The 27560-nt window shown below is 42.7% G+C and overlaps 1 protein-coding gene across 4 annotated transcripts in view; it reads right to left on the bottom strand.

The window, feature by feature from the left end:
• kiaa0586 (KIAA0586 ortholog) overlaps positions 1-27560 on the bottom strand; it is a 427045-nt gene that overhangs the window by 385513 nt on the left and 13972 nt on the right. For 2 of the 4 annotated variants that reach the window (XM_069916883.1, XM_069916885.1), the window contains exons 3-8: positions 26244-26319; positions 21043-21106; positions 13633-13813; positions 9142-9378; positions 5399-5600; positions 3193-3360 (exon numbers count right to left, since the gene is read on the bottom strand). In XM_069916883.1, coding sequence (XP_069772984.1) covers positions 3193-3360; positions 5399-5600; positions 9142-9378; positions 13633-13813; positions 21043-21106; positions 26244-26319 — 928 coding nt within the window. The remainder of the gene's footprint in view (positions 1-3192; positions 3361-5398; positions 5601-9141; positions 9379-13632; positions 13814-21042; positions 21107-26243; positions 26320-27560) is intronic. The other 2 variants (XM_069916884.1, XM_069916886.1) reach the window with 2 other exon arrangements.

The raw sequence follows: 27560 nt of genomic DNA on the forward strand, positions 1-27560 counted from the left end.
TTTGAGAGATATTCCCTGCTGATCTAATCTTAACAGCAAAATTCACATGAATACTTCGTTGGCATGAGAGCTGCTTTTTTAAAGATATGTAAAATGACAAATCTTTAACATTGTTGGAGCTGAACAAAACATCAGTTTGAAACATTCAGTCCCTTGTTTCTAATTCTCATTTATTCCTATAATTTTCTTGGATTAGTGTTCTGTCCTTTCCAGCTTTAATTAATTTGAGGCAAAGCGGTAGATTATTGATTATAAAATATCTGTTATGAAACTATATTTATCATGAACTGAGAGTTGAGTATTAAAAAAATAAACTTGTATTCACATAGTACTATTAAAATTTTTCAAAGTGTTTCACTTAATTACTTATTGAATAAATTATCTGTAGGATGTTCAAAGCCAAAAGCAGGTTACAGATTCTATGATTGGTGCAGATTCATACTTTGTTCTAATTTGGAGAAAGCAGTGGAAAGAAAAGTTTCTGAAATAGTTAAAATTTAAGCAACATGGAATGTTTGCTCAAATAGCTACTTGTGGTAAACCACTGTATGTATATATTTATCTGTCTGGGCACACCCATTGGCCGACTGTATCTGTGGTTCCTCCCACAGGCTCCTGAATAAAGGTGACTGTCCCTCAGCCCCTCCTCAGTTCAGAACAGTTGACCAGCAGGGATGTGCCTTCATTCTATTGCAAATAAAAGCTTATCAGTTTTGCTCAACTTCAGTCTTTTGAGTCATTGATGGAGCATCAATTTTATTTGCAATAGTCTTGACAATGGAGCAGATCCTGAAGTCAGAGAAACTGGAAATCAACCCTCAATCGCCTGAGGCATCACCATCTTTGAACTCCAGCTGCACTGTTTCGAAGCGTTTCTGCAGGCATCATCAGCCATCATTCGGTTGGAGATCCACAAATCACAGGTACTGCACTCCTGAGTTGAGCCCCTGGTGTACTCAATGATCAGGTACATCAAGTCGTGTCCGGAGGCAATGGATACATTGAAAGGCCAGTACCTGAGAAAGGTCAACAAGGTCTACGCCAGACACCTCCTAGTGACCCGAAAGTAGAACCTGGGGAGTCAAACGCAAAGTACCTCCGGGCCCTGTGAACCCTTGGACTGTCCTGTGAATGCAAGGCCATGAGAGTTGCAGAATACACGGATGACATGACTAAAGAGGCCTATGTTGTAGGTATAAGGTCCAATTACATCCAGCAGAGGCTACTAGAGCAAGGTGATCTTAGTCTGTGGAGAGTGGTTGAATTGGCAGGCACACTAGAGGTGGCTCTTCAGAACATGGAGACTTACTCAACTGACAATGCAGCCTCTTTGTGGTTGCCCTGGGTGCCGCCAACTTGGAACGCACTGCCACCATCACGCTCTGCCACCATCACACTCTGCCACCATCACACTCAACCAGCAATTCAATCACAGCAGCCGTACTCCGCAAGCACCTAACACCACTACTGCCTCGCCCCGCTAGCAACGCAACCATGGCCACTGTACTCCACAAGTACCAGAAGTGCTACTTCTGTGGCCTGGGCAAGCACCCAAAGAAATGCTGCCCAGCAAAAGACACAGTCTTCTCCAGCTGCAAGAAGGAAGGGTACTACACTAAGGCATGCATCCCTACCTAGCAGTACCACATATGAACGGTGGGGACCGCTACCTCGGACACCACTATCCTCAGGCACTAGCGGCATCACGTGCGAGTTGTGGGGGCCATCTTCTTAGGCATCATGTCCGAGATCCAGCAGCACCGTGTTAAGGTCATGGGGACTGCCATCTTGGATGCAACCATCTCCCGACTCAACACTCAAACTCTCTGACACAGCGACAAGTAGCGATCTGACACTGGCTTCAATCACACTCGACCAGGACAGTCCCTATCAACTCACCAGATTGATGATGGACATTCAGGTAAACGGCCACGTGCCTGTTTTATAGTGGGAGCATGGAGAGATTCATCCACCCTGACACGGTGCAGCGCTACTCCCTCGTTTATGAGTGATGGGCTGCGCCAGTATTGGCTGGCCAGAGGCATTGCCACGAGCAGGACTACCAGCTTCAGCCACTAGAGGACGGGCAGGTTGAAGGGGAGAAGACTACCATCTGGAAGGCTTTCCTCCTACCCTGTGGTCTAGGGGGCGTCCCAGTCCCCCACTGACAAGACGTCCTTCCTGAGGCGCTCCATCAGGTCCCTTCTATATACAGCCACCAATGCCACACCGCATGAATGTGTTTTCCTTTCCCAGGAAATTAGTGACAGGGACCACGCTGCCAGCATGGCTGTCATCCCTAGGCCAATCCTACTTCAAAAATGTGAAGTCACAAGTCCGATCCGCTGGTCGAAAGGGTCCACCTCCTCCACCTCCATGAAACAATGTGGCACATTAGCAACAACAGAATTGTAGATACATTCAGAAAGTATTTTCAAAATGAAATTGAATTATGCCCCCAATTAGGAATAATTTACAAGGCTGTTTGGAACAAACAGGGTAGTGGCATCAATTGTATAGCAAGGGATTAAATGACCTTTTCCTATCCTACGTCATTAAGTGCTCACTAATTGGGAGATTGGTACATGTACACTTTCAAACTTAAAACCGTGCAAGATCAGCTGCCTGTGGATGATTCATCACAACTTTATTATTAAATATTGCTTCCTATTACGGCAATACACATTTCCTGTAGGTGCTCCATCCTTTGACGTTGATTAGGATTATAGTTTTGCACTCATAACAAAGGATTTGTCCCTCAGATTTAACAGAGACTTATTAACTGTGGCACACTGACTTTGCCTAGTTGCATTATGATGAGACACCTGGACACCAAAGAGGAATACATCAGGATGCTCATTATTGTCCATAGTTCTGCGTTCCACACCATCGTCCCCTCAAAAATTGATCAGCAAACTCAGCCTGGCCCGCAGGAAAAAGAATCTCAGGATTGTATTTGATGTCATGTGTGTACTCAGACAAGAAATTTGAGCTTGAACTTGATTACTTAATAATGCAGGATTGAATAATTTTCTTTTTAAAAAAAAAACATTTTGGCACCTCAGCATCATTTAACAATATTACTTCCTTGACTTTACTTTCCATTTCAAAAATTTTAATTTGATTCTGCCAAAGTTATGTTTTTAAACTTAATTGTGGCTGAAAGTTTTGATAATAATTATTTTGTGTTACCTTGTTTAGCTGTGAAAATCTTTGTACTTGCTTTGGCTTTCTGAACAGCAGACTTCATCTTCTGTTGAACCTGAACATCCTTAGACATTGGTACTGGGGCAGATTTGCGAGGTGCTGGGGTCTGCAGTGAACATCCTATGCCAAATGCACCAGGATAACTCTGATAAACTGAAATTAAAGCCAGAACTTAATTGCTTGACAAATTCCCTTGAATGTCGTGCTGCAGCAAATCCCATTGTCATGGCAAATACTGACTGGGTATGATAAACCACCCCCAGAATGTAATTATGGCCACAAGATTCCAAACCCTTACCATTTAAATCATGCATCTTTCACCACCTTATCCTTCATCTTATAGAGTTCAATCTCATTGTTTGCAAAAAAATGTACTTAAAACTTTGGTCTTTCATTACCAAGATAGAATATATATCCAAGGTATTAAACTTCTGAAAGTTGTTTACTCTTTCTATTGCCTTCTAATTATGGCATGTTGTTATTTCTGTATCAGGTCAAAAAACAACATGCCAACTTTAATGAAAAATGTTATGTGACTGTTAAATGTGAGATTATAATTCTGGAAAGAACAAAAATCCCTCATTTTACTATAACCATAACCATTATTACTACCATTACTTAGAACAAAAATAAATGCTCTTATATAACTTTAATTTTCACAATGAGAAATTACCATTTGTTTATAATAACGAAAAATAGTCACCCTGAGTAGTCCTGTAACCATAGCATCATGAGCAGTTTTTCAAATGATAAATCTTCCATATTGATGTAACAGGAATCACATTTTAATCAGAAAATTAATACAGAAAACACAAAGTAATTAAGGTTTTTATTCTTATTACACTGTAAACATATTATCACACCTATTAACAATTTTCCATTTTGCAAACCAAGGAAGTGAACTCCAGTCATCAAATCTTGATTTGAGGCAAGATGGAATTCTTACTAACAGCTCACTTTAACAACTTAACTTGAAAGCCAACTATAACTTTTAGGCTCATTGCAACATTAAAATTGCAATATTCTGTAATCATCAAAGCAGGCAATTTTATTCAACAAAATGAATGTGTTCACAACGCTAAGATATATCAAAATCAATGTTTCATTTGGAATTCTGGAAAATAATTGAAATCATAGTTCATCAAACAAGCTTATATTCAAAAGTGAAATGCAAATAATATTCATTGATGTTTATGTTTATGGAATGGCAAGTCTGCCATGCAAAGAGAGGTCAAGTAGACCTGGACTGTATTTAGGGTACAGAAGAATGAGAGGAGATGCATTTGATGACCCAAATGCAAGAAGGATATTCCCAGATTGAGGACTCAAGTCTAATGAACATTAAAACAACATTTGGGTTTCAAAAGTGATTTTTTTTCCCTCAGTAATATCATTCCAGCACACAAAAACTGTGGTTGCATTGGAGAGAGGGCAGGTGATTCAACAGGAGCTTGCATGGATTGGAAAACTAGTTCAGGAAGAAATTGCACAGGCTGGGGTTGATTTCCCGGAGAGAAAAAAGCTGAGGAGTTACTTGATAAAGGTATATCGAGATGGCAGAGGTCGACAGCATCGAGTCCACGCTGCTGAAGATCCAGCTGCGCTGGATGGGTCACGTCTCCAGAATGGAGGACCATCGCCTTCCCAAGATCGTATTATATGGCGAGCTCTCCACTGGCCACCGTGACAGAGGTGCACCAAAGAAAAGGTACAAGGACTGCCTAAAGAAATCTCTTGGTGCCTGCCACATTGACCACCGCCAGTGGGCTGATAACGCCTCAAACCGTGCATCTTGGCGCCTCACAGTTTGGCGGGCAGCAGCCTCCTTTGAAGAAGACCGCAGAGCCCACCTCACTGACAAAAGGCAAAGGAGGAAAAACCCAACACCCAACCCCAACCAACCAATTTTCCCTTGCAACCGCTGCAATCGTGTCTGCCTGTCCCGCATCGGACTGGTCAGCCACAAACGAGCCTGCAGCTGACGTGGACTTTTTACCCCCTCCATAAATCTTCGTCCGCGAAGCCAAGCCAAAGATTAAATTATAAAAGGTCAAGTTAGGTTATATATTCTGAATATTTCCCCCATGAAAGAGGGATCGAAAAAACAAGAGGACATCATTTTAAAGTGATAGGAAGGTACTTGAAAGGGATTTGAGACGAAAGGTGTGTAATCAACATTTACTCTTCTCACCTTTAGTTGCTGTGGAGATGTCAGATGGCACATCTCTGTATGGAACGGGATTGATATTATTGCTCGGCAACTGCTGGGGTTCTGGATTCAGTGTCCGTGATGTAGTACACATTGCTGAACCTTTCAGCAATGTGTCAGAGTGTGCAGGGAACACATCATCAGGGCAAATTTTGCTTGTGAATGCAGAGGTGAACATATGCGACTGAAGGACAGACAAAAAAAATTAAAGCATTAATAGCCACTAATCAATGATTCTTTGATCTCAGAAAGACAAATTGTATGAGCAAACATGAAGCAATATTTAGGAAATTATACATTTATCATAGTAGCCCAAGGCTTCTTAAATAATAATTATAATATTAATTCTGACTAGCGACATACTCAGTTATATATTGTTCTGTTTATCCACATTTGTGGTGTTTGTTTATCAGAGTCGGTCTTCACAATATTGTGATAAATGAAGAATATTTTGATTTTATCCCCAGAAGCTTTCAGGATATTGATGTGAAATACCTAACCTCAACAAAGGCATTTGATGGTCTTGTCACTTATGATGTGCTCCCATAGTCAATGTACAACATCATTGAACCATTTGTTTACATCCTAAATATCAAAGTGGGGAGCTGGCTGATGGAGGACCTCAGTTTTCTTCAGGCTGACTTCCAGGCCAAACATTTTGGCAGTTTCCGCAAAGCAGGACGTCAAGCGCTGAAGAGCTGGCTCTGAATGGGCAACTAAAGCGGCATCATCTGCAAAGAGTAGTTCACGGACAAGTTTCTCTTGTGTCTTGGTGTGAGCTTGCAGGCGCCTCAGATTGAAGAGACTGCCATCCGTGCGGTACCGGATGTAAACAGCGTCTTCATTGTTGGGGTCTTTCATGGCTTGGTTCAGCATCATGCTGGAGAAGATTGAAAAGAGGGTTGGTGCGAGAACACAGCCTTGCTTCACGCCATTGTTAATGGAGAAGGATTCAGAGAGCTCATTGCTGTATCTGACCCGACCTTGTTGGTTTTCGTGCAGTTGGATAATCATGTTGAGGAACTTTGGGGGACATCCGATGCGCTCTAGTATTTGCCAAAGCCCTTTCCTGCTCACGGTGTCGAAGGCTTTGGTGAGGTCAACAAAGGTGATGTAGAGTCCTTTGTTTTGTTCTCTGCACTTTTCTTGGAGCTGTCTGAGGGCAAAGACCATGTCAGTGGTTCCTCTGTTTGCGCGAAAGCCGCACTGTGATTCTGGGAGAATATTCTCAGCGACACTAGGTATTATTCTATTTAGTAGAATCCTAGCGAAGATTTTGCCTGCAATGGAGAGCAACGTGATTCCCCTGTAGTTTGAGCAGTCTGATTTCTCGCCTTTGTTTTTGTACAGGGTGATGATGGTGGCATCACGAAGATCCTGAGGCAGTTTACCTTGGTCCCAACAAAGCTTGAAAAACTCATGCAGTTTGGCATGCAGAGTTTTGCCGCCAGCCTTCCAGACTTCTGGGGGGATTCCATCCATACCTGCTGCTTTGCCACTTTTCAGTTGTTCGATTGCCTTATATGTCTCATCCAGGGTGGGAACCTCATCCAGCTCTAGCCTTAGGGGCTGTTGAGGGAGCTGGAGCAGGGCGGAATCTTGGACTGAGCGGTTGGTACTGAAAAGAGATTGGAAGTGTTCTGACCATCGGTTGAGGATGGAGATCTTGTCGCTGAGGAGGACTTTGCCGTCTGAGCTGCGCAGCGGGCTTTGGACTTGGGGTGAGGGGCCGTACACAGCCTTTAGAGCCTCGTAGAAACCCCTGAAGTCGCCAATGTCCGCGCTGAGCTGTGTTCGTTTGGCGAGGCTAGTCCACCACTCATTTTGGATCTCCCGGAGTTTGCGCTGAAGATGGCTGCATGCGCGACGGAAGGCTTGTTTCTTCTCTGGACAGGACGGCTTTGTAAGGTGAGCCTGGTGGGCAGCTCGCTTCTTTGCCAGCAGCTCCTGGATTTCCTGGCTGTTTTCGTCAAACCAGTCCTTGTTTTTCCTGGAGGAGAAGCCCAGTACCTCTTCAGTGGATTGCAGTATGGTAGCCCCACATCTCCATCGGGCACACAAAACTCAAAACGGTCAACCAGTTTACCTATCTCGGCTGCACCATTTCATCAGATGCAAGGATCGACAATGAGATAGACAACAGACTCGCCAAGGCAAATAGCGCCTTTGGAAGACTACACAAAAGAGTCTGGAAAAACAACCAACTGAAAAACCTCACAAAGATAAGCGTATACAGAGCCGTTGTCATACCCACACTCCTGTTCGGCTCCGAATCATGGGTCCTCTACCGGCACCACCTACGGCTCCTAGAACGCTTCCACCAGCGTTGTCTCCGCTCCATCCTCAACATCCATTGGAGCGCTCACACCCCTAACGTCGAGGTACTCGAGATGGCAGAGGTCGACAGCATCGAGTCCACGCTGCTGAAGATCCAGCTGCGCTGGATGGGTCACGTCTCCAGAATGGAGGACCATCGCCTTCCCAAGATCGTATTATATGGCGAGCTCTCCACTGGCCACCGTGACAGAGGTGCACCAAAGAAAAGGTACAAGGACTGCCTAAAGAAATCTCTTGGTGCCTGCCACATTGACCACCGCCAGTGGGCTGATAACGCCTCAAACCGTGCATCTTGGCGCCTCACAGTTTGGCGGGCAGCAGCCTCCTTTGAAGAAGACCACAGAGCCCACCTCACTGACAAAAGGCAAAGGAGGAAAAACCCAACACCCAACCCCAACCAACCAATTTTCCCTTGCAACCGCTGCAATCGTGTCTGCCTGTCCCGCATCGGACTGGTCAGCCACAAACGAGCCTGCAGCTGACGTGGACTTTTTTACCCCCTCCATAAATCTTCGTCCGCGAAGCCAAGCCAAAGAAGAAGAAATATCAAAGTAACCATTGAAATTGCTTTAAGATCACTTGCACATTAGCTTGTGCTAAATAGAGTATAAATACACAAAAAGAGCTGCAGATACTCTTTTTTAATTTTTTTTTCAGTATTTTTATTGTCATTGAAATTTCACATCCAAAAATGAAGATATACAGATATATGTTAAAAGTCAAAAATATACATTACACTTAAATCATATTATTTCATCCAAGGTACCCCACATTTTAATCAAATAGATTATATTGTACTGATATTTTATTATAGGAAGGAGAATCAAAACACACTACCAAGAAACATGCTGGAGAAACTCAGCAGATCACGCTGCATCTATAGGAAGTAAAGGCAAATTTGGACTCACGCAGAAAACCGAATCACTCCAAACTTAAAATACATCAAGTTTGTTATATCTTTTAGATACAATGATAATAGCAAGCGATTTAAAGCAATTTTAATAGCTACTTTGATATTTAGGATGTTAACAAATGGCTCAATAAAATTGTACATTGACAACAGGAGCACATCATAAATGGCAAGACCATCAAATGCCTCTGTTAAGGTGGGGTAGTTCATATTTAATATTCTTATTTCATAAGACGTATAAAGTCCAAATATAATAAGATGCTGGTGTTTGTGGTCTGTGTCACAGCTACATATAAGGATACAAAATTTCCACTCTAATTTATTGAAGGTACAGCGAACTTTTCTTCTTAACAAAGGAGAGGATAAGAAAATGAACTTGGGTGGTTTTCATCCAATATTACAGTCCTGATCTAAACATTACAAATTCTTTTTATTCCATAATCTTGATTCTTTGATCATGAAAAATTAAAAAAACTACCTGAAGCTCCAGCTGATGTTCTTGAATTTTTTCCAGATGGCTCAGTCGTTGATTCAACAGCATGCTTAACTGTGCCTCCAATTCTCTGACCCTTTCCGCATTTTCCTTGGACTGTGGGTCCTGAGTCAGAACTTTTGCTTCTTGTTCTGAAATCTGCTTTATTTGTTGATCTTTCTCCTGGAGTTTCGTCACCAACTCCGTTACTGTAGCAATCTTAGCTCCAAAATCACTCTGAACCTATACAATAAAATTCAAACAACTCAAAAGATATAGCAAATAGCTGAAAAATGTAATTATGCAGAGAAATCAGAGCATAATATCCAATTCTCAAATGAAACCCATTGAATAATTTGGTTGCTTTTGAGGTTCATAGAATTCAATTTCTAAATTTTATTTTGGGATGTTGACTCCACAGTGAAAGTCACAGTACTTGTTCCTATTTTTACAAAGCTAATGTTAGTAGGCCTAAAACTTGGGTTGCTGCAGTCAACATGCTAAATGACTTCCCAATATCAAATTTAAACCATATCCTGGAATTAATTCCCACATTCTAGTTAGAGAGCATAAAGAATAGCTGACTATCTACTTTAAGAAGGTTGGAGTTGATGCCAACCCTGAAGTAAAAGCAAATGACAGCTTATCATCTTCCTTTGAGAGCACCAAACTACGAAATAGAACAGATGTGTGACAGCAAGGAGTCATCCAGTCTAGCCATCTGGGATATTTGTTTATCCAAAGAGCAGGCCTTCACAATACTTTCCCAAAATAGAGGCTCTTTGTGGATGAATTTTGTACTGTCGAACTGCTGAAAATATTGACATGCTGCAGTTGTTTGTTTTTAATGATATGGGTATGGCTGCCTTCAACATTAGAAAGCAGGTGCTCGAGAGTTTAAAACTTGTTTCTTCATTTGAAAATGTGCTCTTAGTTGCACAATTTAATTTAAGTGACATAAGTACCACAAAGGAAGTGAAAATTGTTGTTCTGGTCAACAAAGGATGGTGCAAAAGCAGTGTTAGATCAAAAGGAATTTTATCTTAAAAAACAGGATCCTTTGGCCACAGAATTACTACATTCAGGACAGGAGCTTCTATCAAGACAGAGCTACGACAATAGGCTCTTTCACGCCAAGCCTCCACTTATAAGCACAGAGGGAAAAATATAAACACCTCTCATGGAGCAGCCCTAAAAGGCTGCTCTTGTGTCGCATTCATGTTAAGCGGCGCCTTGTAGTGCCCTCTGGAGTCGATGGAGGCAGGGTGACTGCTGCCAAAGTGCAACCCATCATAAATACGCAGCAGAACAATGGTCGTCTTCCCTACCCATAATCCCCCATGCATCTGGAACCGCTCTGTGTTTCCCAGAACAGTTCCAGCTGCGTGCAGGATTATGGTAGGGAAGACAGCCATTGTTCTGTCATGTTTTGAGCTGCTGATGAGCAGCCCCAAAGGCCACAGACTGCACCAGACGTCCCCTAACAACCGCCCCCCTGACAGTTCCCGCTGGCCTTCCCTGACCTGATGGCTTCCGCCGACCACCCCTGACCCTACAGCTCCTGCTGACCGCCCCAACACTGATGGCTCCTGCCCTGAAGGCTCCCGCCAGCCACCCCTATCCTGAGGGGGTCATGGAGGGAGAAGGGTGAGTGGGTGAGAGAGAGAGAGGGGAGATGGATCTCTGGCTGACGGCGTCATCACAACGTCATCAGCCCGCCCCTACCCAGTCGCTTGCAGCAGCATTACATACATGTGAGGCAGCGGAGCACAGCTCTCTGCCGATGATCATTCCCAAGAGGGATTGCAGTCAGCACCTTGGAGCTGGCCAAGGTGCATTCATAGAGGTAAGTCTCCCGACGTAAGGGTGGAGAATCTCTGCCTTTACAGTCGGGCTTTTTCACTGTATGAAAGGGCCTAATGAGACACTGAGTCAGGAAGAGGGCTATCTGATCATTCATCAGCAGAGATGTTTACTTAAGAACCAATGATATATAAACTTCTCTCGGGGAAGGGAACTGGTCAATCAGTTGCAGTCATATCTCATCAAATGATTGAATTAGTGATCGCTGAGTTTTCTGTAAGTACAAAGAGTAAAATTAATTTCCACTTTTGGGACAATAGTGATGACAGACTACCAGATTTTCCTGAACAATTCATGTAATTATATTAATATTAATGGTTTTTAGATATTACACAGTCAATATAATCATTTTCCCAGGGCTACTGTCTCACTAGAATTCAGAATTTCAGCAAAGTACTTGAACCAAAGGCCAGGTTCCAACCTCTCACCTTCACCAGATTATTTGTCCTGGCCCTTACTGTGACAAAAAAACCTGCTTAAGAGCCCAATTCTGCTTTGATCACTTCCAGATTTGACAATTTCTATGCTCATCTGGCAACCTATTATTTTCCATCTATCAAATTACTCTGTAGTAGATGTCCTAAATTGTATCAAATCTTGAGCCTACAACTGTTACTATTCCATTCAGTGCCCCAATTTTAGAATTCAACTTGTGTTCAAATTCCTCAACCTCTTCCAACCATTTTCAGCTCCAATCTTACCATCTTTGTCCACTTCTCTCCCACTCAGTGACCTCACCAAAGGCTTTTATGACTTTTACCTTCAAGATGCTAACCTCGTGAACTTCTCAAGTCTCCGTAGGTCCTTTCACTTTCCTACCTAAATCTCTTTGACTCAAGTCCTCAGCGCCCAGTATATCTTTGAGACTTGTCAATATTTGTTCAAGTACATTTCTACGAAGAGATTTGGAAAGTTTAGCAATTTAAAAAGTACAATATCATATTACTCATTTTAAATGACAAACAAATTGGGTGGTGTTCAAAATATTCCACTGTCCAGAAGTACTCCATTCTCTTCACCCCATTCCCCCATGATGGCTGGGGACTCAGTGATAAATAAATATTAATGAAATTACAGAGCCAAAGCAAGCACCATTCTGAAATCAACTGATTCTAATAAGTTGAACTCAGATACCACATTATTCCATGACATCTGGTCATCGCCCTGAGTAACACAAAGAGGAAGGAGTGGCTAGGGTGAGGAGAGAGATTGAGTTGGGTTGTGGGGAAGAGTGGGGTTGCTGTGCTTGAAAGATGGATCAGATTATCACTTCAGATAACAATCCATCAAATACTGTTGAAAATGTGTGTGCGTGAATGACAATGAATGGAGATTACAACAATGATTTCCGACGTTAATCGGTCTTCAATAAACACAATTTCTTGACTGATCCACAAAGAACCATCACGAGATATGCATCAGAGAAATTTACCATTCGTAGATGTTTCCATTTTAAAATGGCAAGAGGGAACAAAAATTAGAATAAAAGCTAAATTACAATTCCTGAAGTATTTGAACAGAATGGTGTGATGTTATACACTAATTCCTAGTACTCCACTGCTATATCATGGCACGACTGAGTGTCCGGCAGTGTAACTGGATGGGTAGCCTTGGTTGACAGACAGCCTAAGAGAAGGAAAACTGGTTTCAAACTGGGCAGAAGGGGCTCGTTAGCCTTGTCAGGCCATCCATCTAGGAGAAGGACACTCCAATGTAACACCTACGACCAGAGGACCTGACTGTCACTGTCCTAACTTGCTAGGCCGTGGCAGATAAACCCCACATGTAAAGACCAGTACTGTGCACACTGCACTCCACTTAAAAAAAATCCATTGTGTAGGCTCAAAAGACACGCCCATGTCTACGATCCTTGCTAAATCTTTGTTCGCAAAGCCAAGCCATGAGTATTCCACAATCAAAGATTTGAAATATACCACATAAAAGCATTTTCAGTCCTTAAAATTTTCAAACAATGTAATGTGATTAAACTGCCCATAACTAAGGCTTTATTTGCTAAGTTATTTTGTATTTCTTCCCATCCATCCTTCACACAGATCTTATCGCAACCTACAAAGGCTGTATGTTTTTGTAGATAACACCTGCAAATGCCATTCTGTAATTATTTCCTGAATGTTAAAGCACAGGCCAGCAACAGCACGAGAACTCAATATTTTAGAATTTACGATAATCAAGTTCCACCACTTAATCACAGCAGAATCTCCCTGATGTCATTATGCAATTAAATATTATTTAATGATAAAACCTTGAGCAAAAAAAAATAAAATAACAGTCAATGCCCAAAAAAGTAGGAATTGCTGTCAGCCAACTTTCACATTATTATATATTTAGTGATTCACTTAAAGATTTATTAAAATCATAATAAAAACTCAACTGAAACTGGATCATGTCCCTAGGTCATGATCAATGTCAGTTGCCTTTGTATTTCTTTATTTATATGGGAAAATGCCATTGTTTACTGGTCACTTACAATAATTTTTGCATAAAAATACTAAGGCTTATGTTATGCAAGGCTCCGAATAATTCAGTTGCAATTTCCAGCATGCCATTTGTCATTACTAAAATAAAAATCCACATAGTTACTATTAGAAATACATCATCTACTGATTCACCAACCTGAAGCAGAGATGCAGTTGCAGCAATGGTTGCTGCAGTAGTAGCTGCTGTTGTAACAGTATTGGGGTAAAAGTCAGTCTTTCTGGCACTCTGTGTAAAAGATTCCTCATCTTCAAGAGGCTTCCGCAGAAACTGTACTTTCACATATTTTCCTTTTCCTCTGGGTCCACGTTGTATCCTTCTATTTAGGCATGGTTTAAAAAAAAAGAACCAAAATTTTACATGAATCTTGAAATCTAATCAAATACATACCTATCCAGCTGCAGCAAGTAAGAACTTTAGGGCATCCGTACTCTGTACCTATGTATGTAACTTTTTGAATCTAATGCTATTTTCCCTTTATTGTACAGATATATACTCATGTAATCATCGAATTTTTTGGACTAATTTTTCGGTTCAAATTTGGCAGGGTGGGGGGGGGGGTCATACAGGTCAAACTTTTGACCGTGGTAAGTCCCTGGATACTTCAAAGTGTCGAGAGCTCGGATGGCTGGAAGCAGGTGGTGAGTCTGCAGTCAGGGCATTGGGAGCTATGGGCTGCCAAGGTCAAGGAGAGAGCTTGTGGCTGGGGCACCAGGAGCTTGAATGGGCAACCAGGGTGAGAGTCCGCCGACAAGGCATCAAGAGCTCTGGTGGGCAGGTGGCTGGTCAGGGCCTCATGAGCTCTGGTAGGCAGGCGACTGAGGCAAGGGTCTAGGATCAGGGCCTCAGGAGCTCCAGGAGCAGGTAGCCAAAGTGATGATCCACAATCGGGGTGTCGGGAGCTTGACTGGGTGGGTGGGTGGGCAGTCGAGACCAAAAACAGGAGGGGGTGTTGACTTTTACGTGGTTCATTCGAAAACACAAGATTTTTGGACCAAAAAAAGGGGAGGGTTGACTATAACATGGTATCAATAATTACCCAAATATTTATGGTATGGTGTCCCTTTTCTAATGAGTGATGTGCACTTAATATTGTATTTCTGAAATATTTTCACATTGTACATAGGGAGAGACATACAGAGTTGTGAACACAACTCAAACCATCACACAAACCCCCTCTCCCCTGCATCAAGCCCTCCTATAAGTCCCACTGTCTTGAAAAAGCAGCAAACCTATTAAAAATCATCCCATCCCAGCCACAATTTCTTCATCCTTCCCCCACTGATATTCACAAGTATGAAATCACACATCAGCAGAATCAAGAACAGTTTCATTCTCACTGTTCGACTCTTGAATGAATCTCATATCAGTAAAACTATGCTGCTTTCACTCTGCACCAACTAATTTTTCTCTGTAACTCTACACTTCCATACTATGCTTTATTTGCTGTATTATGTATGGGATGATAACCTCACAAAGATAAGCGTATACAGAGCCGTTGTCATACCCACACTCCTGTTCGGCTCCGAATCATGGGTCCTCTACCGGCACCACCTACGGCTCCTAGAACGCTTCCACCAGCGTTGTCTCCGCTCCATCCTCAACATCCATTGGAGCGCTTACATCCCTAACGTCGAAGTACTCGAGATGGCAGAGGTCGACAGCATCGAGTCCACGCTGCTGAAGATCCAGCTGCGCTGGATGGGTCACGTCTCCAGAATGGAGGACCATCGCCTTCCCAAGATCGTGTTATATGGCGAGCTCTCCACTGGCCACCGTGACAGAGGTGCACCAAAGAAAAGGTACAAGGACTGCCTAAAGAAATCTCTTGGTGCCTGCCACATTGACCACCGCCAGTGGGCTGATAACGCCTCAAACCGTGCATCTTGGCGCCTCACAGTTTGGCGGGCAGCAGCCTCCTTTGAAGAAGACCGCAGAGCCCACCTCACTGACAAAAGGCAAAGGAGGAAAAACCCAACACCCAACCCCAACCAACCAATTTTCCCTTGCAACCGCTGCAATCGTGTCTGCCTGTCCCGCATCGGACTTGTCAGCCACAAACGAGCCTGCAGCTGACGTGGACTTTTTACCCCCTCCATAAATCTTCGTCCGCGAAGCCAAGCCAAAGAAGAAGTATGGGATGATAAGATGGACTCTGCGAGACTGCTCGCAAAACAAATCTTCTCACTTCACCTTGGTATATGTGACAATAAATTCTAATTTGAGCATGTACATAGGTTGTAATGAAAATTAATCAAAAGCTGGCTTGAGGCTATTTTAAAACATCAGGATGCATTTATTACAAAAAAGAGATACTGCTGTCTTAACAGAGAAATTATAAATAAATGGGTTTGTTGTTTATGTCTGTGCACCATAGCTACTAGCTGTTGTCAACCAAGCAGATAATATAGTAAAATATCCATTATCCTGCACTATATCAACCAGAAACTCAAACAACAGGCAAAAATGTAGAGTGAGTAAATAAATAAATAAAGTTTTAAATTAAAGGTTAAAAAAAACATTATGGATAGGCTCGTGAGAAGGAAAACATCTGAGAGAGACCCAAAGAAAACTTTTTCACTCAGTGCATTGTCCATACCTGGAATAAGCTGGCAGTGGAATCTGCAGAAGCAGGTATAATATTGACATTCAAAAGACATTTGGACAGATGTATGGATAGGATAGATTTAGAAGGTTATGGGCCAAATACAGTAAAACTGGGCTAACCCAGAATGCCAACTTGTTTGGCATGGACAAGTTGGGCCAAAGAACCATGTCAGAAACTCCAGGGCTCTATTCACTCCTCTGGATGTTATCTCCTCCACATTGGTAAGATCAAGCAAAAAGAGGGTGATTGATTTGCAGTATACTTTTATTGTCAGAGGCATCTCCTTTCAAATAAGATGTTAAATTAAGGTCTTTATTGCTCTATTCAAATAGATATAATAGAATCCACAGTACAGTACATTTCCAATTACACAAAACGCTCGGGACCAGACATGTATCAGTTAAGGCAATTTCCAGATATCTGAGAAATGGCTTTAAGCAGCCCAGTTTATGCAGCAAAATACTTGTATCGGCTGTTGCCGATCCCAACATCTTCCCACCGCCTTCACTGAACTTGCCCAGGAGCCTGAGGACCCCACTCCGATCCCAAACACCTCCCCAGTGCCATCACTGAACATGCCTGGGAGCCCAAGGTCCCTGTTCCAATCCAAGCCCAGTAACATAAGCCTAATACTTGTATTGTAGCGGCCCATGCACAGAGACATGGACCAGCCTGCAAAACGGTCAATGAACGCAACCACCGCGCGGACCTGGGGGTAACACCAGCCATCGTCCCAGGTGATCTCTGCACGGCAGGAAGTCGGGGAACTCTGGCAGAAATGTCAGCCAACCCGAGGCTGGGGATCCGATGACACGGGGCCCTGACGTCAGCGACAGGGGCCCATATAAGCAGACCTACCAGTGCAATAAATCAGTGTGTGTGTTTTCTTTCCACATTTTGCGGTGACCCCGACAAGTTCAACCGACAGTTGGACCTAAAGATGACAGATCAAGCGGAGCCAGCGACCATCCACGTGGTCTCTGTCAGGCTGCCAAGGTTTCTGGGTGTCACAGCCACACATTTGGTTCGAGCTGGCCGAGACTCAATTCCAGCTTCGTCACATCACTGTCGCTGACATCTGCAATTTCTACGTCGTGAGCTCCCTCGATCACGACACAGTGGCAAGGGTCGTAGATTTCCTATGGTAGCCTCCAAATACATGGCCCTCAGAGCTAATAACCCAGACTTTCAGGCTTTCCCGGCGCGAGCACACCGTCCGATTGCTGCATATGGATGGATTGGAGGACAGGCCCCGTCCGCCCTAATGAGCGAGATGACAAAGACTTAAGCAACACTTGGAGGGTCACTGCCCAGGCAGACATGCTCTGGAGAGCAAAGGACACTGGCAAGCACGACGAAAAACCCTCGGCGAGATCAAGACCAACGGAGGCAAGCGAACACTATGGGATAGCTAAGCTACTACCATCAGCAATGGGATGCAGAGACCCATCAATGCTGTCCACCCTGTGGGTTTTTAGGAAACACCATGGCCAACCACTGTTAATGGCTGTGGCACTTGGCTCACATGATAGCCTCTTCTACATCTGACACTCCTTGTTGGGCAGGCGTTTCCTGGTCAACACTGGCACCGAGATTAGCATCCTACCCTCATAGGCCTCGACACCTGCAGCAGCAAGCAGGGCCCAACACTGACGGCAGCCAACAGCTCCTGCATTCGAATTTTCAGGACCTGCACCACCCCCCTTCGTTTCAGAAAATGCCACTTTACGTGGACCTTTACCCTTGCGGCAGTGGCGCAACCACTCCTGGGGTCCGACTTCCTTCGGTCCCACTGTTTGCTGGTCAACCTCGAGGGACGGTGCTTGGTGCACACCAGAACTTTTCAAACTCTGCCTCTGGGGGAAGCCAAACTACCCACCCCCTACCTGGACTCTATAACACTCTCGGACAATGAATTCGCCCGCATCCTGGCGGAGTTCCCCTCGATTGTGGCACCACAGTTCTCTGTGGCTGAGCCAAAGCACAGGGTAAGGCACCACATACTGACCGAAGGTCTCCCGCTCTACACCAGGGCACATCAACTCCCTCCAAAAAAGTTCAGATCTGGCAAAGGATGAGTTTAAAAAGATGGAGGAGCTGGGGATTGTGCAGCGATCTGACAGTCCCAGGGCCTCTCCCCTCCATATGGGGGTTGGAGACCACGGGGCAACTACCTCCGCCTCAACGAGGCCACCACGCCTGACAGATATCCCATGCCCCACCTCCAAGACTTTGCCACCAACCTGCACAGAGTTTGGGTGTTCTCCATGAACTTCATCCGGGGGTATCACCAAATCCCAATTCGACCCCAAGACTAAAATCATAATTCCCTTTGGTTTGTTTGAATTTCTCCACATGTCCTTCAGTCTAAAGAACGCGACACAAACTTTTCAGCAGCTGATGGACGCAGAGGCCCATTTACGTTCAGCTATTTGGACGATATCCTCATCGCCAGCCACAGCCACAAAGTCCACGCCATCCACCTGATACAACTGTGTACCTGTCTGAGCAAGTTCGGGCTGACCATCAACCCAGCTAAGTGACAGTTTAGTATGGACACCATCAATTTCCTGGGGAACAAGATTAACAGGCACAGGGCCACACCCTTCCCCAGGAAGGTTGAGATTGTCCAGCACTTCACGAAGCCACGCACAGTAAAAGGACTGCAGGAATTCACCGGTATGATAAACTGTTAACACAGGTTCATACTGGCAGCGGCACAAATCATGCACTGATGACCAGCAAGGCAAAAGAATTTGCTTGGGTCGAGGAATCCTCTAGGGCGTTCCAGAATGCTAATGACATGCTGGCCAGCGCCACCCTCCTGGTCCACCCGAGACCAGAGGCACCTAACACTTTAACTGTCGACACCTCCAGGACAGCAATAGGCGGCGTGCTAGAACAACTCATCGAGGGCAAGTGGCAACCCCTGGCCTTCTTCAGCAGGTTCACACGAAAGGCCCCACACAGACATTTGAGCCGGCACGTCACAGGTTCAGCCGCGTGCACATTGACTTGGTGGGTTCATTACCAGTTTCCCGTGGAACAAGATACCCCTTATCCATGGTGGACCATTCCACAAGGTGGTTGGAGGCAGCCCCACTGGCTAATACTGCCACTGAAACCTGTGCCAGGGCACTCATTGACACATGGGTGTCCAGATTCAGGGTCCCAGAGCACCTCTCCTCAGACAGCCATAGGGGGTCACAATTCACATCCGGGCTCTGCTGGCTAACTTTCTGGGGGGGCGCAGCTCCACCATACCACAGCGTATCACCTGCAGGCCATTAGATTGGTGGAGCACTTCCACAGGCACCTCAAGGCAGTCTTAATGGCCGGTTCAAGGGTCCCAACTGAGTGGACGAACTGCCTAGGGTTCTGTTGTGAATTCACACCACGCCGAAGGAGGACTTGAATGCAGTGGAGATGGTCTATGGCTCACCTTTAATCATCCCCGGGGAGTTCTTGGCCATGATAAACACCCGGAAGACCTTGTAGTGACCTACAAAAGCCTGCAGTGAAAGCTGGGGTCCTTGGCCCAACGGCAACTCCCACCGCACGCCCATCCCAAGCGTCCCAAAGGACTTTCCAGTACGTGTTCATGAGGAGGAGCGCACACATACCACTATTATAATTATCCTATGAAGGGCCCTACAAGGTCATTAGAAACAGTGGTTCTACCTTTGTCCACGACAATGACGGTAAGGAGGAGACCTTTACTGTCAACTGCCTGAAACCGTCATATCTGAACTGTAACGAGCTGGTCTCCACTCCTCCCCCGCGATGCAGGGGCAGGCCACCGAAGGCTACAGACAATGGCCTGGTCACCTGTTCTGGGGGGGAGGGGTGGGTTGTGTAGCAGCCCGTTCACGGAGACACACACCAACCCACAAAATGGCCGATGAACGCAGCGACCGTGCAGACCGGGGGATAACACCAGCCATCGTTCCAGGTGACTTCTACCCGGTGGAAAGATGGGGAATGCCGGCCAACCCAAGGCAGGCACTCCGATGATGCGGGGCCCTTACGTCAGCGACAGGAGCTCATATAAGCGGAGCTACTAGTGCAATAAATCAGTCTTCGACTCCTCATATGTGTCTTCTTCCTACACTTCATGGTAGCACGCACGCTATTGTATCAATAGCTAAAATGACAACAAAGAACAAGGGAAGGTTTTTCAAGCACATGAAATAAAGTTTATTTCTTACATAAAAGTTCAATTGGATTCAAAGTGGTGCTAACAGGGCATCAGCGTCCCACTTGAGTACACGAGCTCTGTTGGATTCAAAATGGCGCTAACAGTGCACTTGAGTATATAAGAGCTCCATTGGATTCAAAATGGTGCTAACAGCATGTCAGAGTCCCACTTGAGCCTGGCAGGTTAAAGAAAAAATTTCAATTTTTTTCAACTTGTGACATCATGTCACAGCCCAAAGTTTTTGAGGATAATTGAGAATTTCGGTAAAGTGATTTTCGGATCATCTGAAATGTAATGTCCTTTCTAACAAGGACATGATGTTCCGACCAATCTTTATTTCTTAAATAATCATCAATTTAAAAACAAAGAAAATTATCAGGACATTAGCACATTGCTGTTCCGAGAGTTTGCAATCAGGCTTTGTAGCTTAATTTATAAATGGCTAGAAAATTATTTGGAACATTGGGTTCTTCAAAAACCTTACCTGCTACATCTTTTCTTCAACTGAGATGGACTCCAAAAAAGTTACGATGTATTAACTAATATGGATGCGAGTTTAACGTACACCTTCTACAAGTACACTGAGCCAGCTCATCAAAGGCATATTAAAAATGTGATTAAGTTTCAAGAAACAACTCTAAAACTGTATATACAAATTATATTACTGAATAGGGATTTACTGAAGATATACGTGTTCTAATTGTTTATTTCCCTATGTCAGAAAGATCGCTTTGCAACTTACCGCTGAATAGCTTTAATTGCTTCTTTTTGTCCTCCAGTATAGTGGGAAATCAAAACATCATTTTCTGAAAGACATAAAAATTAAATTATACTTTTATGGAGTGACCAAAGCAGGCGTTGTCATTTTTCTATTTTACTTGCCTGCAATGTACACGACAGCAAACCAAAAGGATTGCAAGATATAATCAAAATACGACTGACATAAGGAATAAAAATTTAGTGCAATATTCTATGCTCTCATTTTTTTTACTTCACTGAAGGGCAAATATTTTGCTTCCTAACAACATGTACAAGTGGAATTAGAAACAAGCTTTCATATTTCTTCTTCAGCTCATAAGTAGATTTAGATTTATTATTATCACACGTACCAAGATAGTGAAAAGCTTTCTATTGTGTGACAAAGGCAAGCATAAGAAGAGGGAAAATAAACACCATGCTCTGTTGCCATTTTGTTAAAAAATGAGAAAAAGGAAAGAGAGTTCCTTCAGAGATCGCGAGTATTCGAAGATCACACTGCATCAACCTATGCAACTGTTTTCGTCCCCCACAGAGCCCTGTATACAGTTCAACAATGGAGAAAGTTACTGATGATAGAAGAACGATAAATTCTATTCACAGTTCTTCAGCAAATTAGACCATGCCAGAATACAACAAGACTAAGACAATGTTCAGGCATGGGCTTATCAATGTCAGACAACTTTTGTATAATAACAAATACAGACAATGAACAATTCCAAAAAGTGCATGTCTAACTACCTGTTCTTGATGTTCATAACATCGCCTCTATTGTGGCATTATCACTATGATCATCCTGGGGATAACCATTGAACAAATCCAATCACATCCCAACCACACCAAGGCAATCAAAAACCATGGCTAAAAGACTAGGTCAGAAGCACGTTTTCCTGCATCAAATCTCCTGATAGCACAAAGCCTTGTTAATATCTACATAGCACATCAATGGAATGAGAAAATACTTTCCAACAGTTTATTCAACGGACAGTCTGCTTGATTAGCCCCTATCTGCCTGACAAAATATTTTTCCCCTTTACCATCAGGGGACTATTTCTGCAGTGTCCTATCCATCAAAAAAAAAGGGCAGCAAATGCATTGGAACACAAGCCCTTGGAGGTAATTCTCCAAGTCACACACCACCTTTCCATCACTTCAGGTGTTTAAATCCTGAACACCATATCCAATAGCTTACTGCCACCTTCAGGTACGATTAGGGTTGGGCACCAAAATTGGAAAATTGAATAACCTAAAAACTGAAAACAGAGCTTGGAATGTATATCAATAGATTCTTAAAGATAGCAGGAGAGGTCAATATAGTGGTTAAAATGCATTTGTGGTGTTCTCCTTTCTTCAAAGTAATAAAGAACAAGCACAGAAAGGTTTTGCTAGATCTATATGCTACACTAGCTTGCAATTAATTCGATTTAAACCACTGCAGGAAAGATGCGATTACATTGGTGAAAGTGTAGTGGTGATTTAAGATGAGCTTTATTCTGGAAAAGGTTGAAAATTCAGTAATATACTATTTGGAGACATTGAAGATTATTAAATTAGAGCTGCATGAATTTATGACAGGGAAATCATGTTTGAATTGAAGTTGAAATAAACAGGTAAATACAGACTTTGTTCACTGCAAATTTAGAGTGCTGACATTACAATGGTCCCGATGGGAGGGCCAAAAAGGATCATGAGAGTAGAGCTGATAAGATCTCAGAGTTCCAGTAGTCATTTAGTTGGTTCTACTCATTTTCTACTTTGCATGGTTCTTTTGCTCGCTGAGTGCCTAGTGTGACTACATCGGCTGGATTTTGAAGATTTGGCTGAGAGAGCACTTTGAGTGTTTTAATACATTGGGAGGGAGAAAAATCACAACCAGCCTATCAACTGCAAGTTTTGTGTTGGGGTTGAGATCCTAATCTTCAAAAGTCCTTTTCCTCAGTTAGTCAAGTTCTGCCAGCACAATAAAGGCAATGGTGAATTTCAATTTGAATTGGGAAATGATCCATGAAGTAGTGAATCTTTGGAATTTTCTCTACTCAAATGAGCTATGAAAATTTGCTCAGTTTATTCAAGACAGATATTGGATATTCGGAGAATGAAGTAAAATAATGCTCAGCAATAATTTCTTCAATGACACAGCAGGCACAAAACTCAGTGGTCTAGATTTGCTTCTATTTCTTATGTTCTAAGGCCCCTAGATAAAAATAATTCCCTTAGATGATGGGCCAAAATAAAAACAACAGGCATTGTTTGAATGAAGTTACTGAGAGACTAATTATAACTTCATTTTTTTCACTCTTCTCAGGATGGTGTGGTTTAAAACAATCTAGAAAGGCAGTTGAAACAGAAACTTTCGTAATTTCCTTCAATTCATGTTTGGGAGATCAGAATACAGTAGTTTCCAAATGGATGGAAACAAGACATGCAAAGCAAGCAGAGTATTCTGGGAATGAATGTATGGGTTTTCTCTGGGGGCTTCAGTTTCCTCCCACCATTCAAAAACATACTGGGAGTGTAGATTAATGGTGTATAAATGTCTAAAAAAAATACAAAAGGCTGATGGGATATTTGCCTTTAACTCAAAAAGTTTGTAATGCAAGGGTAGAGATTTATAATATAAAGTATTGTAATGAGTTCAGATACTTTACTCCAAGAAATATTTACTGACTTTATAAAAGATAAAGTACAAGTTCATCGGATTACAATCAAACAAGACTACATGGGCAGGTTGATCCTTCAGCGCAAAGATTAATACAGAATAATTTGAAAGGATATAATAAATGAGGGACTCGTAGACACAGGATAATAAACACAAAAATAAAACTAGTTTTTTCACAAGCATGGAAATTTGGAATAATGACAATTAAAATAGAAGTGTAGCTGGGTCCATTAAAAAAAATTTCAAGACTACATTGTTGTAGGATAACCATAGATAATCAACTAATTATTAGATTAGGATACATCAAGTTAAGTTGTAGATCTGGGCCTCATCCTTTTCCTCATTTCTGCTTTCAAAATTCAAATATTGTAACACAACGAATACCCAATTTGAAGGTAAAAACACCCAAAAAAAGCAGTAATGAATCTTATTAACCAATTTATTCCTCGGAAATTGATTTTGCGATGGATTGAAGATTATGACTGTTCACAGCAAACCAAGGCCAAGTTGGTCATCCAGGTTTTAATGGTAGGATTGATAGGAGAAAGAAGTAAACAAAACTAGCATAGGAACAGATGACCACAGAGAGCAAGAGCTGGGAGGAGAGAGAGAATTTTTTTCCCACAGCCACTGTGTTCTGGGAAATTATTCCCATTTTTCCAGAATGCATGCTGTGTTAAAAGCTCTGAATCAGAATGTGGGTGCCATTCCAGTTCCGACATTTTTTCCTCCAAGACCCCTTGTCATTTTCCCAGAACGCCTGCAATGTAAACTGCTCTGCAAGCATTCTGTGACCAACTCAGGTCAAAGTGTATTGTGTACCATAATTTTCTTAGTATATTTGTAATTTTTTTTAGTGCTGCCTGCTCTCTCCCACGGCCCACTGTCCTGGCGGTCCACTGCCAGTTCTCTCCCACAGACCACTGTCTTGGCTGTCTGCTGCCCACTTTCTCCCATGGTCAGCTGCTTACTCTCTGTTGCTATGGGCTGCTAAGCCCAAACCCTATCCCAAATCCCACACCTCACCCTCACCCTAAGGTGTGAATATAAGATCACCCTCTATGCAAACAATAAACTTACCCCACGACATACCAAAATGCACAAATGATCCCACTAAAAGCTAGAAACAGGCACAGGGTAATGAAAGCATGGGCCAACCAAAAGTGGCCATTTATAGTGACACAGAATTTATGTGAGAGGAGCCCATTGAATACGAGAGGGATTATTATCCTGCTGCTCACATATTGACAAACTAACCTGAACCCTAACCCTAGATTTGACACTAGGTCTGCCAGATTGTGAGAGCAGTCACAAAGCATAAAGGTTTGACAGTGGGTCTGCCAGACTGTGAACAAGCTGGTCTGTGGGCTTGTCCTCTTTGAACAGTCTGAAGCCTACCACCCCACTCCCCCACCAACAGCCCACCACCAGCCCCCAACGAAGGGATTACTTAAGGTAGTATGTGAGTGGAAATAAAAAGTTTGAAATACACTTCTTTCAATCAATACTTGCAGTGCTTTTCCACACTCTTTTTGTAAATTGTGCATGTATGTTATTAAATTATGCATGTTTTTCCTATGCCCCTTTATATATATTGTGCATGTAGGTCTTATTAAATTGTGCGTGTTTATCCCACATTCCTTTATATATGGTGCTTGTGCCTTATTAAATAAATTGTTCATTTTTTACCACACTCTTTTACACATTGTGCACGTATGCACTTTATTCCCATGGTCTTCTATTAATTGTTGTGTTTTAATAAAAGTAACATTTGATAGCAAACCCTATTGTCCAGACTCATCTCTCACAGACCTGATACCTTCTCAACATAACAATGACCAGTGCAGGGACCGACAGAGTTACTGTCTGTGTCACTCACCATTATCACCCTAACTTCAACCTGGCATATAAAACCAGGGGAAAGTTTTTGAACCATTTTTTGTGAAAAACAAATGGATCTAACATGCCGTCAAATACGGTATGTTATACATGACATTAGACGTAGTGCCGACACTTTTGAGTTACATGTCCAGCCCCTTTTGTTCATGGAATGTTGGTATGCTGTCTAAAATCATGGACAGAAACAGTTCCTGTGTGATCGACCAATGCCAGGATATCGGAGACTCTTCATAATGGTTAAATCCTGTGAAGTCTATGTAAAAATCATAAAAGAGAGATACACACATGTAGTCTGCTTAACCTGGCAAGTATTCTTATTAACAATTCTCAGACATAAATGTTAACATTTTAAAAATCAACATTTCAGACATAATTTTTTTTTAAATTTTAAGTGCTTAGGTGTTCCAACCATAATTTGAGTTCTGAAGCAGAGCTGGAATATTTACCGATATTTCAAGTCTAATGGGAGACACTTTTGGAATTTATGCAATGTCGTTAAACACATTTCGATCTGGAATGTTACTCCTTTGTGAATAGAGGAATACCTGTATGGTAATGTGGGTCAAATGCATATTGTTACATTCTCAGAATATCAATGAAACAGCTTGATGGGTGTGCCTTTATCATACCTTTGAGTCTGCTGCCATCTGCTGCTGTTGTTGGAAGGTCTTCCACAGTTCCACGATGAACATTTAAATTTGCACACTGGTTGAATATAACAAAAAAAAACTTTCAGTTTCATGTGCATCAAAAAAGCATCAAGAAGGTTTTTTTTTAAATTACTTTGTTCAGGATGGAAACATTGGGTGTAGTGGTAGTGAAGAGATTGGAGAGGGAATAAACATGCCAGACATTCCCTCCCTTTTCCATGTTCTGCCACAACTCTCTTCCCCATCACTCGGCATCAACTTTCCCTCTCTATATCACCAAAATCAGGGCCAGGTCTCTTTCTTACAGTTAGTGGACATTGGCACAACAGGCAAACCTTCACTCCCATAATTGAATGCAGTGAATGTAAAGACACTGGTTGACGGTGCTTCTCTGACAAGGGATGGGTCCGTCTTCGATGATACGAGGAACTAATTTTCCAGCATTCTAGTTTGCATTTCCAAGCTTTTACCTAACTTTCACATGACTGACTGACTGCCTTTTTATTATTTCCACAAAATACAGGCTATTATTCTATTTTTAAATAAATACCATAACATTTATTTGAAATAAAAAATATATAAAAATCTAAAAAACACTGGTGAGACCTTTCTTGGAGAACTGTGTAGTTTTGAGAAAAGACATGCTGACATTATAGAGGGTTCAGAGAAGACTTACTAGAATGATACCAGGAATGAAACAATTAGCACATGAGGAACATTTGTCGGCTCTTGGGCTGTACTTGTTGGAGTACAGAAGGATGAGGGGGGAATCTCAGAGGCATTTTGAATGCTAAAAGGCCTAGACAGAGTAGATGTGGCAAGGGTGCTTCCTATGGTAAGGCAGTCTAGGACAAGGGGGCACAACTTCAGGATAAAAAAAGCATCAATTTAAAACAGAAATGCGGAAATTTTTCATTAGTCCAAGGGTCGTGAATCTATGGTACTTGATGCCTCAGACAAGGCGGAGACTGACGAGCATTTGATTAGTCAGGGCATCAAGGGTTACAGGGAGAAAGCTAGAGAGTAGGGCTGAGTGGGAGAATGGATCAGCTCATGATTAGAATGCCTAATGGGCCTACTTCTATTCCTACATCTTGTGAACTTCTATCTGCGACTACTTCCTTTGAATTTGCATTCAACATAAATTCCTATCTTTGCACCTGTATTAGTAAATGAATTGCTGATACATGGTTCAAACAAGAAAGCCAATTTCAACATCATAAGACAAGCCACAATAAAAGTAGACATAGCAGCTAATTGAAGGTAGACCTACATCACACCAGTAGGAGTCATTCA

The sequence above is a fragment of the Narcine bancroftii genome, chromosome 2 (assembly GCF_036971445.1).
Source record: "Narcine bancroftii isolate sNarBan1 chromosome 2, sNarBan1.hap1, whole genome shotgun sequence".
Classification (NCBI taxonomy): domain Eukaryota; kingdom Metazoa; phylum Chordata; class Chondrichthyes; order Torpediniformes; family Narcinidae; genus Narcine; species Narcine bancroftii.